This window comes from Rhododendron vialii, chromosome 2a (assembly GCF_030253575.1).
Source record: "Rhododendron vialii isolate Sample 1 chromosome 2a, ASM3025357v1".
NCBI lineage: Eukaryota > Viridiplantae > Streptophyta > Magnoliopsida > Ericales > Ericaceae > Rhododendron > Rhododendron vialii.
In genome coordinates this window covers 46,299,604-46,312,021 of record NC_080558.1, presented here as the reverse complement: position 1 = coordinate 46,312,021, position 12,418 = coordinate 46,299,604, and the positions used below count along the sequence as shown (strand labels likewise).

General features: G+C 39.9%; 1 protein-coding gene across 2 annotated transcripts; it reads right to left on the bottom strand.

Moving 5' to 3' along the window:
• Window positions 1-16: 16 nt before the first annotated feature.
• Window positions 17-9,649, bottom strand: LOC131317945 (protein NLP6-like). 2 transcript variants are annotated; one of them, XM_058347660.1, is made up of 4 exons: window positions 9,398-9,649; window positions 1,798-2,321; window positions 683-730; window positions 17-571 (listed from the first exon to the last, which is right to left on the bottom strand). In XM_058347660.1, exons 1-4 carry the CDS (start codon window positions 9,609-9,611, stop codon window positions 17-19), a joined length of 1,341 nt encoding a protein of 446 aa, XP_058203643.1. In that variant the 5' UTR covers window positions 9,612-9,649. The 2 variants fall into 2 exon arrangements, with proteins under 2 accessions (XP_058203643.1, XP_058203644.1); XM_058347661.1 differs by having other exon boundaries at window positions 1,798-2,315.
• Between the last annotated feature and the right edge of the window lie 2,769 nt (window positions 9,650-12,418).

The window sequence follows — 12,418 nt, the reverse complement described above, 5'->3', positions numbered from 1 at the left end:
CCAACCATTCTGACTATCAAAAACTTCGATGGATGATACTTCTCCCAATTCTTTTCCGGAAGCAAGTTTTAAAATTTTCCTTTATGGTTCGCAATATCATGTCCACAGTGGTCAGTGTGTTCTCATTGTCTTCGCCGCTCTTGGGCAAAAAGAACTCGAGTATGTAAACATCTTCCCCTGTGTAACTGCTATGCAAGCATATAGTGAACCAACCACTTAATTTGCAATGTCGTGCAAAGGGTACCAACGGGTACTCAGCTATGCTGAATTGTGTTACGTCCTTGCAGTACAACATGTTAGGAAATGAAAGTACCCTCTCAGCAACTTCCCCCTTTGGTAGGTGATATCCAGTATTGGCTATCAAGAAATCAACGAGGTGGTTATTGTTGGCCTCAAAAGCCCCGAGATATTCTCCACCCTCGGATGAGAGTCGGCCTAGCAATAAAGAGTCGCAAGCACTGCACGGGACCCAAGTCAGAGCCAAAGGTAACTTATGTATTTTAGACACTGATTCCAATACCAACGCGAGTTCATGGAAGGCAGATGTAAGAGTTTTATCCTCGTCCTTGTACTGATTCACAATTTTTACCATGTAAAAATGCATGTGAGAACTTGTTCTGTACAATCTTGACATAAGAATTAAAATAGTAGATAACACATTGCATTATAATTTGGTACTTACTTTCATTTGATAGTGTTTATATACATCAATAGATTGCAAGCCTAGCTCCTGCAGGGAAATGGAAAGGATAAAATGAGGAATCTCAAATTCTTGAAACGTAAAATATTGTCAATAAAGGAAGCACATCAGAAAATCCACGGAAACTTTAGAATGACATCATAACTACACAATGCAAGAAGTATCAAGGACACTTCTTGGGAATTCACACAATAGAGTAAGTAAAAAATAAATATGTGCTTACTTCCGGTCATCCCTCCCATTGAGAGGATTGATTAATCCCAGAATGCAAATGCAATTGCTCTATGAATCAAAATGAGAAGGATGATTGGAAATAAGTGCAACAGCATTAAGACAGAGCAAGAAGAAGGTTAAGTGGAATATCCCCGGATTCCAAAGCAACAAAAGAAAAACTCCACAAATTAATTGTCCTTCTAGGGCTGTTAAATGAAATTCATGGAGATCAATAAAAACAAATAAAGCAAGGTATTCAACAACAAAGTTCTTGTTAAATCCAAATAAATCTATTCATTTTGTAAAAGCAGGATCAGAGTAAAGCAAAGTGAAGAAACCGTATGTCCAAATAGATACCAGTCTTTTGTACAAATAGATACAGGTGTATATCTTCGGGTCGGGCACCTCAAACCTGAAAATAGAGGAATGGTGGATATGTATCCAAATTTGGATATGGATACAAGGATACGCTGAATTTATTTATTCCAGCACAAATACTAAAAATAGTGCTAAATAGTCAAGGGTAAGCACATGTCTTTACGGCCCATTAATAAATGGAATGTCTTTATGGCCCATCAAAGAAATGCAAAGCTTTCAAGTAAGCTTTGGTCCAAGGGGCTATACAATAAAGATGCAACACAGCTTTGTAGATTGATCAGCTTTCAGGATTGCATATGATGATAGTTTCTTCTGAGTTCCTCTGGTTGATACTATGGTCTACACTACATGGCAACGAAAATGGCTATACAAAAATGCTGGACTGTGTCACATTCACCTATTGTCTTCTTTTATTGTCAAATAAAACATATAATAAGAGAAAAAAACAAGAAGAAAGGAAGTAATGAATGTTAATAAGACAGCGAAAATGCTAATTAGGGACAAACCTGAAAAACATCGTGCAGGTTGCAAAGGAAAGATTTGTGATACCAATCTGTAATGGCGTCAACGGTAGAGACTAGCTCAAGTACACCAACACAGATTTGGCTGGAATGTTCGAACACCGGCAAAGCCCAGGATGCTCTAACTTGGCAACGAGAAGCGTCATCGCGTTGTGGATACTCTTTCACAGAGTAATATTGCACATCAGCAGCAGATTCAGGCAATTTATACAGGAACACACGGCCAGGAAGCCCAAGTTCTTCTTCTCCAATATCCCCGTAAAATTTATACTCCATAGATTTCATCCTATACTCACAAAGCCCCCATGTTGACTTTCCCATTTTACTAACAGCACAAGGTTGGTTTTGAGTTGTAAGCAAAGTCCGCCCCTCGGTTGTGGTAGTTGCAGCCCAATATTGAACAAGTGATTGACCAAATCTTGGGTGTAAGACTATTCTCCCAAGCGCAAGTCTGATCTTGTCTTTCACCGTCGGACTAGAATCAGGGCTAACAACCAGATTCTCTGAAACTAAAAATATGAAACAGAAAATGAACGAGCGGACCAATGGAAAAAGTCGGGGGATTCAAAACTTTTGAGTTTCTTTCCCAAACAACAATCAGAGATAAACAACAAAACTAGGAAGACAAGTGATTCAAAGAGTAGGTACAAATAACATAACAAGGTAAGACCATATCTCCATTCCTTACATTCTTTTTTACTAAAAAAAAAATTTTGATTAAAAACCTGTTAAAACTCACTTCACCTACTTTACTCCTTAACTCAAAACTATAGCACGTTGTGTTTGACTCACAATTTTACCCAAATTAAGAGTTACTCAAATTTTAAAAAGCTATTTTCTTCCTTTCAAATGGATAACTATAGCTGTCACTACTTAAGCATTTTCTCAAATTTGTACGAGGAATTGGGTTTCTGAACCAAATTTGAAATCGGAGTTAAAACCCTCAAAATCCAATTACAGCCCTTTACTCAGAATCGTACCACATGGAGATTTACCCTTTTATTAACCCAAATCAAGGAGACTTTAATTCCTATACCAAATTTACGCTAGGTTTTGGTTGTTCCTGGTGGTGGATGCTGGTGGTTGTGGTGGTGGGTTTTGAATCTGATGGTGTTGCGTGGGAATACTTTTTTGGGGGGCAAATGAAGAAATTATTAGAACGAAGAAACAGGATACAAATCAAAGGGGCATGCCCCAGATCAAAACATGGTCAACATGACCACCAAAACTAGTAATTCTTAAAAGCAAAACAGACAACCCAAAACAACCTGTCTTACACTTTGAAAATGCTAACTCAAAAATTCGAGCTGGAAGGTGCCAAAGGGAAGAGAGACAGGTTTTCATCTGACTTCTGGACTCTTCTCCATGAACAGATGCAAGCTCTAATATCAGTTACAGTTTTTTACTCCAACAGCTGAACAAGGCCACAATGTTGAAATATTCTTCTATTACACAGTTAACACTCACCCCAAGCTAGGGAACTGAGAACCACTTATGATATTGTCCCATCCATTCCACAATCTCAGCCAACCCATTGAATGGACAAGGATCATTGAGTTTGGTCTGCAAACCCCACCAAAACTGCAGAGCATAGGAGCATTGGAAGAAGAGATGATTATGAGTCTCTACTGCATCAGAACGTAGAAAACAATGAGCATCTGTGATGCAGGACAGATTTGGAATAGGGCTAAGTATTATCAAACACGAGGGAAAGGGGCTATTTTTTGGGGCTGTGAATAGTAGATGTGAACAGTATTTTGTAAGAAGGAGAGAAGAATTAGAGAAGGATAGATCTAGGCCTCACACCTAGGTTACCAAAGGCATCACACCTAAGGCCTCTTTAGCATCACACCAAAGAATGAGATTGCATCACACAATCAGTAAAGCTTAAAGCTAATTTTTCATTCATTCAATCATAATTCAAGCTCTTGAGATTACATGACTTATATAGACTCCATAATACTTGAATGCAAATAACTACTCCTATTCCCAATAGGTCTAGGCATAATGAATGTGTGAATGCGAATAACTATTCATATTCCCTAGATGGCCGGATAGGATGAATGTATACATAAAGGTTGAATGCATTAAATATGTGGTCAAACTTCCCTAAATGAAAAGACACAAGGCTCATGAAAAGTCACGGCCTTTAATGTTCCAACCAATACCTAATTAATATCCCAGGTAGGGGCACATCATCCAACATATGCCAAATTAAGGCTGGAGCCATAGAATCATCCAATCCATGTTTTTTATAGCCTTTTATCGGGTGCTGCCATTTTCAATCAACTCTCCCCGGCTTGAGGGAACTCGACCCCGATGAGTTAAAAGCATGGAACCGTTCATGAAGGTCCGGGTTGAGGCGGTGAAATTCCTCTTCAGTAATCCAAGTACAATCTGAAAGTGAACGCCCCTTCCACTTAATGAGATACTTTTGATAACCTCCATGACAAGTCGAAATAATTTGATGATCGACCACATCTTCGATTTCATCCTCGAAACGTTTGGATGCCGGGAGAGATGCCACAGGGTCAGCCCGGTTACTATCTCAACATGCCAAGAATATCGAGTCAGATCCTCAATATTGAACACGTTACTTATGCCCATATCATCAGGTAATTCAAGCACATAGGCGTTAGAGCTGATTTTCTTGAGAACTTTAAATGGACCAGCACTCTTTGAATGAAGTTTCTTATAAACCCCTTTAGGATATCGTTCTGGTTTGACTCAAACCATAACCATGTCACCTTCATCAAATTCAGCAAACCTCCGCCTCAAATCAGCATGTTGTTTGTAGCTCTCATTGCTGATGGCAATCTTTCGCCGCACATCATCATGGATATCACGGATGTGTTGACTAAAAGCTTCAGCTTCAGCACTTGGGAAAGCCTGAATAGGTAGAGGAACCAAATCTATTGGTTTCCTAGGAAGCAAACCTGTGAATATTTCGAAAGGGCTGCGTCCTGTAGATCTATTTACGGAGCTGTTGAATGTAAATTCAGCCATTCAGCCATGGGAACCACCTAATCCCAGCTGCCAACATGATCACCCACAAGGCAGCGAAGTAGTTTACCCAAACTGCGGTTAACAACTTCCGTTTGACCATCAGTTTGCGGATGAAAAGCCGAAGAAAATTTCAGTTTTGTATTCAGCAACTTCCATAGCATTCGCCAGAAGTAACTCACAAACTTCGAATCACGGTCAGAGACGATGGTCTTTGGTAATCCATGAAGTCTAACAACTTCTTGAAAGAAGAGCTTAGCAATGTGGACAGCATCAGATGTCTTTGAACAAGGAATGAAGTGTGCCATTTTGGAGAAGCGATCCACAACCACAAAGATAAAGTCATGTTACCGAAGGGTTTTTGGTAATCCAAGGACAAAATCCATACTTAAATCCTGCCAAGGCTCATGAGGCACAAGTAGCGGAGTGTATAAACCTGTATTCTTCTTTCTTCCCTTTGAAAGTTGGCAAGTACGGCATTGCGAAACAACTGCCCACACCTCGCTTCAGCTTTGGTCAATAAAAGCAATCTTCAGCTTTGGCCAATAAAAGCGATCTTCAGCCATTGCAATTGTCTTATCTCTTCCAAAATGACCTGCTGCCCCTCCGGAATGCAATTCCCAAATCATTTCTTCATGGAGTGATGTGTTAGGTAAGCAAAGTCAGGTTCCCTTGAAGAGGAAACCATCATGCAAAGAAAAATCACCATATCCTCCCTGCTGTCCAGCCAGCAGCTGAGCATGTATGGAGCTGAAATCCTTACAAGAAGGATAGTCTCTCTTGAGCAAATCAAAACCCACCACTTGTATAGCCATGGAAGAGAGAACATACACCACTCGGCTAAGGGCATCAGCAACCTTATTTTCCGAACCAGCCTTATGTTTGATAACAAAAGAATATTCCTGCAGAAATGAAACCCATTTGCAATGTCGATGATTCAGCTTCTTTTGAGAGTTGATGTACTTGAGTGCCTCATGGTCGGAAAACAACACAAACTCCTTAAAAAGAAGATAGTGTCTCCAATGGCGAAGTGCTTGAATCACTGCATAAAATTCTTTGTCATAGGTGGAATACTTTTGCTTGGCTTCATTGAGTTTTTCACTAAAATAAGCAACCGGGTGCCCTTCTTGACTAAGAACACCTCCAATCCCAACATGTGATGCATCGCATGCCACTTCAAATACCTTTGAGAAGTCAGGAAGACGTAGAACAGGAGCCTCAGGCATCAATCTGCTCAACCCTTAAACCTGTAATCTACCGCTGGTAGATTACCTGCCCAACACAGATAACCACTGGATAATGGACCATCTGTGCAGGAATACTTGGTTGTGTTCTTCAAGAATCTGACCACGTTCTTCAAGAATCTTCCCAATCGCTACCGCAGGAAACTTCCAATGGCAGAGGTGAAGGATGCCTCTTAACTTGGGGTGGAGAAACAGAAAGGTCAGGAAAAAATTTGTAGATTTTCTTTCCCGTCGTGTTTAGGAATTTAGGGTTTTGAAATCCTAGAAAGAAAAGGAGGAATTAAAGTAATAAGTAATAACGTCTTTGAATTTTTTACAACCAAAATTTGAGTTAAATTTGGTTAGCCATTGGAGTGCATGATACCAAATATAGCTTTTAATTGAATTTTGAGTAAAAATTGAGTAAAGGCTGGAGATGCTCTAATGAAGCGTGACTCATATCAAATGACTGAAATTTACATCTAAAGCTGTTTTCTCCCTTACAAATTTACTTCCCGAATTGGGTTTGCCTAACGAAGTGCGTCTCATATCAAATGACGGAAATTTTTACCTAAACTTGAGTAAGGAATTGATGAAATTGAGTATAAGCTGGAGATGCTCTAATGAAGCGTGAATCATATCAAATGACTGAAATTTACATGTAAAAATTCCTCTTCAGTAATCCAAGTACAATCTGAAAGTGAACGCCCCTTCCACTTAATGAGATACTTTTGATAACCTCCATGTCAAGTCGAAATAATTTGATGATCGACCACATCTTCGATTTCATCCTCGAAACGTTTGGATGCCCGGAGAGATGCCACAGGGTCAGCCCGGTTACTATCTCAACATGCCCAGAATATCGAGTCAGATCCTCAATATTGAACACGTTACTTATGCCCATATCATCAGGTAATTCAAGCACATAGGCATTAGAGCTGATTTTCTTGAGAACTTTAAATGGACCAGCACTCTTTGAATGAAGTTTCTTATAAACCCCTTTAGGATATCGTTCTAGTTTGACTCGAACCATAACCATGTCACCTTCATCAAATTCAGCAAATCTCCGCCTCAAATCAGCATGTTGTTTGTAGCTCTCATTGCTGATGGCAATCTTTCGCCGCACATCATCATGGATATCACGGATGTGTTGACTAAAAGCTTCAGCTTCAGCACTTGGGAAAGCCTGAATAGGTAGAGGAACCAAATCTATTGGTTTCCTAGGAAGCAAACCTGTGACAATTTCGAAAGGGCTGCGTCCTGTAGATCTATTTACGGAGCTGTTGAATGCAAATTCAGCCATGGGAAGCACCTGATCCCAGCTTCCAACATGATCACCCATAAGGCAGCGAAGTAGTTTACCCAAACTGCGGTTAACAACTTCCGTTTGACCATCAGTTTGCGGATGAAAAGCCGAAGAAAATTTCAGCTTTGTATTCAGCAACTTCCATAGCATTCGCCAGAAGTAACTCACAAACTTCGAATCACGGTCAGAGACGATGGTCTTTGGTAATCCATGAAGTCTAACAACTTCTTGAAAGAAGAGCTTAGCAATGTGGACAGCATCCGATGTCTTTGAACAAGGAATGAAGTGTGCCATTTTGGAGAAGCGATCCACAACCACAAAGATAAAGTCATGTTACCGAAGGGTTTTTGGTAATCCAAGGACAAAATCCATACTTAAATCCTGCCAAGGCTCATGGGGCACAAGTAGCGGAGTGTATAAACCTGTATTCTTCTTTCTTCCCTTTGAAAGTTGGCAAGTACGGCATTGCGAAACAACCCTGCCCACATCTCGCTTCAGCTTTGGCCAATAAAAGCAATCTTCAGCCATTGCAATTGTCTTATCTCTTCCAAAATGACCTGTTGCCCCTCCGGAATGCAATTCCCAAATCATTTCTTCATGGAGTGATGTGTTAGGTAAGCAAAGTCAGGTTCCCTTGAAGAGGAAACCATCATGCAAAGAAAAATCACCATATCCTCCCTGCTGTCCAGCCAGCAGCTGAGCATGTATGGAGCTGAAATCCTTACAAGAAGGATAGTCTCTCTTGAGCAAATCAAAACCCACCACTTGTATAGCCATGGAAGAGAGTACATACAACACTCAGCTAAGGGCATCAGCAACCTTATTCTCTGAACCAGCCTTATGTTTGATAACAAAAGAATATTCCTGCAGAAATGAAACCCATTTGCAATGTCGATGATTCAGCTTCTTTTGAGAGTTGATGTACTTGAGTGCTTCATGGTCGGAAAACAACACAAACTCCTTAAAAAGAAGATAATGTCACCAATAGCAAAGTGCTTGAATCACTGCATAAAATTCTTTGTCATAGGTGGAATACTTTTGCTTGGCTTCATTGAGTTTTTCACTAAAAGAAGCAACCGGGTGCCCTTCTTGACTAAGAACACCTCCAATCCCAACATGTGATGCATCGCATGCCACTTCAAATACCTTTGAGAAGTCAGGAAGACGTAGAACAGGAGCCTCAGACATCGATCCGCTATCAACCCCCAAACCTGTAATCTACCGCTGGTAGATTATCTGCCCAACACAGCTAACCACTGGATAATGGACCATCTGTGCAGGAATACTTGGTTGTGTTCTTCAAGAATCTGACCACGTTCTTCAAGAATCTTCCCAATCGCTACCGCAGGAAACTTCCAACGGCAGAGGTGAAGGATGCCTCTTAACTTGGGGTGGAGAAACAGAAAGGTCAGGACAAAATTTGTAGATTTTCTTTCTCGTCGTGTTTAGGAATTTAGGGTTTTGAAATCCTAGAAAGAAAAGGAGGAATGAAAGTAATAAGTAATAACGTCTTTGAATTTTTTACAACCAAAGTTTGAGTTAAAATTGGTTAGCCATTGGAGTGCATGATACCAAATATAGCTTTTAATTGAATTTTGAGTAAAAATTGAGTAAAGGCTGGAGATGCTCTAATGAAGCGTGACTCATATCAAATGACTGAAATTTACATCTAAAGCTGTTTTCTCCCTTACAAATTTACTTCCCAAATTGGGTTTCCCAAACGAAGTGCGTTTCATATCAAATGACGGAAATTTTTACCTAAACTTGAGTAAGGAATTGATGAAATTGAGTATAAGCTGGAGATGCTCTAATGAAGCGTGAATCATATCAAATGACTGAAATTTACATGTAAAGCTATTTCCTCCCTTGCAAATCTACTTCCTGAAGTGCGTTTCATATCAAATGACGGAAATTTTTACCTAAACTTGAGTAAGGCTGACTCTAAAGAATTGATGAAATTGAGTGCCCCAAAATCGAAAGCATAATTTTACTGGAAGAAATTAGAGAGAGAGAGAGAGAGAGAGAGAGAGAGAGGAACAGCAGTAGTTCATACCGTAACCGGAGACCGGAAGACGATGACGGGGTTTGTCGTCTTGTCGACTCCAGAAAACCCATCCCGTAACACGATGGGGTTCGCCGTCGTCGTCGTCCTCCAATCGAGACCAGTTGAGTTCTCTCTGCAAATACAGCCCGAAATCTGGCGGGAGTTCTTCTATTTCGTCAACGCTACTAATCACGGGAAGTAGTGATTGATTTGCTCCCTCCATTAATCTTTTCTGAGCAAATGGTGAACCTTCTTGGGTGGGGGGGGGGGGGGGGGGGGCGGGGTTCAAGGGTAGTCGGGGATCCTGGCCTTTCTAGTGCTGGTTCCAAGATCCATTTTAAGTACAAACTTCACTTTTGACCCCTATGGTTCGGACCATGTGCGAGTGACCCCCTGACTTATATTTATCAGCATTTACGCTAGTGCCTTCCCCATCGGGCTTCAACCATAGAACCAAAACCTCGAAGGCATTGAGTTTATCATCAGAGATCTCGAGTCGCGACCATTGGAGTCCTCCCTTTAGCATGTACTCCTTGAAATCGGGAGGGAAATAGTCTTCTTCTTCTTCTTCTTGATTACTGCTAGTACTATGTTCGAGGCCGTACTCCGCCATTTCCAATTTTGCCGATGGAGAAGAATCCATAAAAAGTACTCCAGCAAATAGGGCTTCTCTTCAAGACTTCAACCCACGAAACTCAACTGCAAAAGATCAGAAATTTAACCAGGCGAAGGATGAGTGTGGAATGAGGACCGAAATCGCCATTGTTGTTCAGCTTGCCCTGCCCGACGTCCGTATCAATCAACCTCGCGTTTCCAAAACAGGAGGTTAACACCGACGCGGTTTTCAATTTCCACTCTCCAGAACAATAATTTTACAGAAATGATTCGTTCGCAGCAAGCTGTGCACAGCAGCCATTTTCTCCCTCTTCGGGTCGCACAAAGATGATCGGAGCCGTTCATTTTGTTCAAAATATATCGTTTAAGGTCTCTGTAAACAATGAGCTTCGTTCGATATCATTTGAGGCGTTAACAAAACACCTAAAATCACTTCAGAATTTAAGAGCGGCTCCGATCATCTTTGTGCGACCCGAGGCGGGAGAAAATGGCTACTGTGCACAGCAGTCTGTGCACGTAGCACAGCTCATAATTTTATGAGAACAAATCCTATCCACTGCCAATGTAAAATCACACTTTTCTACCATTTTCTGTTGTGTGGGTCGCGCTGAATATCTATTGTTATAATCTGAATTGTTCATATTTTAAAACTTGTAATATTGTATTACCATGAAAAAATTAACTTGATAGAAAGTTGGTAGATATATTAAATTTTAAAATTTTGGTTTTATGGAATGGATGATTTGATTCTATCAATAATAATAAAGATAAATTGTTCATTTTACAAAACAAAATTCAAAAAATTTTGATACTCATGTTGATGTCTGATCAAGTTTATTTTTTGCGTAGGTACACTACTACGTGGGATTTACAAGATGAACGGTTCTGATCAACAATAAACACATGGTAGGACCAAAAAAGACGATGATAAAAAAGTGAGGATTTCCACTGGTGGATAGAATTTAACCTCTAATATTACAACTACTAGGGTTTGCCCGTACCTGAAGGCGCGGCGCAACATGAGATCTAATTAGTGGCAATTGTGTAATTAATATTGTGAGAGAGAGAGGGGAGGATAGCCGTAGGATTTATGGAGCAAATTAATGGTTAAGATTTATAGAGAGATAAGATTAAAAAACTCTTCTTCCTTATTATGTAGATAAACAAACACGCAAATAATTTACCCACACACTCACAAAGGGACCTGCAGAGTGTGTCGGGCCCACTCCACTCCCTTTGTGAGTGTGTGTGTTTGCGTGTGGTTGTAACATTGTTATTTCCAAAAGTAAAAAATTTTGGGTGTTAGGTGGATACCACGTCACGTGGTTGATGTGGTGTTGAGCACTCACATCCAGACCATTCAAAAGTACATTAGATGATCCAGATTGAAACACTCTCTCTTCTCTTTCTCTTTCCAAATTTGAGCTGTCCAAAATCGAAATCGAAAGCTCGAGTGATTTGAGCGAGCATCGCGTGGTACCTGCTTGTCAGTTCAAGCTTTGACATCCGATAATGCTCACCGACGCGGTTTTTTATTTCCCGGTTTTTTATTTCCCTTGGTCTTCAGATCCAGTACTCCTTACTCTTTTATTGACATTAAACTAAAAAATTGAGTAAAAATTCTTTAAAAAAAACTTCTCCCCCGCCTTACTCAAATCTATATCAAATTCGAATTTTACTCAAAGTTAAGCTCAAATCTAATTAGACTCAAACTCTTAATCAAAATTTTAAAGGTCAATTTCACACTCTTATATTTGAGACTCTACCATTTAGTAAAAATTTTACTCATATTTTGTGTTTGGATTTGAGTTTACCCATTATCATACGCAATACCAAAAGAAACTTTTACTCATTTTTACTCAAATCTGAGTAAGGGTTCCACTAAGCTTTCATAAAAAATACTTTACAACTTTGGAAAAAAAAAAAAGAACTATTGTTCCACTAAAGCAAATAAGTAGCAAAAAGGTTATTTGAACTATTGACCATAACGACATTGTTTTGGGGAAGGAAGACCAAAACGATGTGGTTTTGGTAAGAGTTTTTGGAAAAAATAAGGTTGGAACTTGGAACAGGTGTTCTGATTGGGTAAAAATAAGTTCTTAAATCTCAGTAGAACACCACTTAAGTACTTAGTTGATGAGTTAAAGTCGATATATTGTGCAATAATGATAGGTCTCGTAAAGCGGAATATAATGACTTAAAAAATAAGAACATTAACAGAACGGTGTCTTACTGGCCTCATTTTTCCAGAACATGGGGGTTGTTTTTTTGTTACATTTTATACATCCACGAACGTTAGCGGCCGTATTACTATGTTAGTCAACAAAGAATTCAAAGATTATTCATAACCATGAACTCCATACCCACCCCTCGTGAAGACTCGAACTCAGGCCTCTATCGGGGGAAATGAGACAA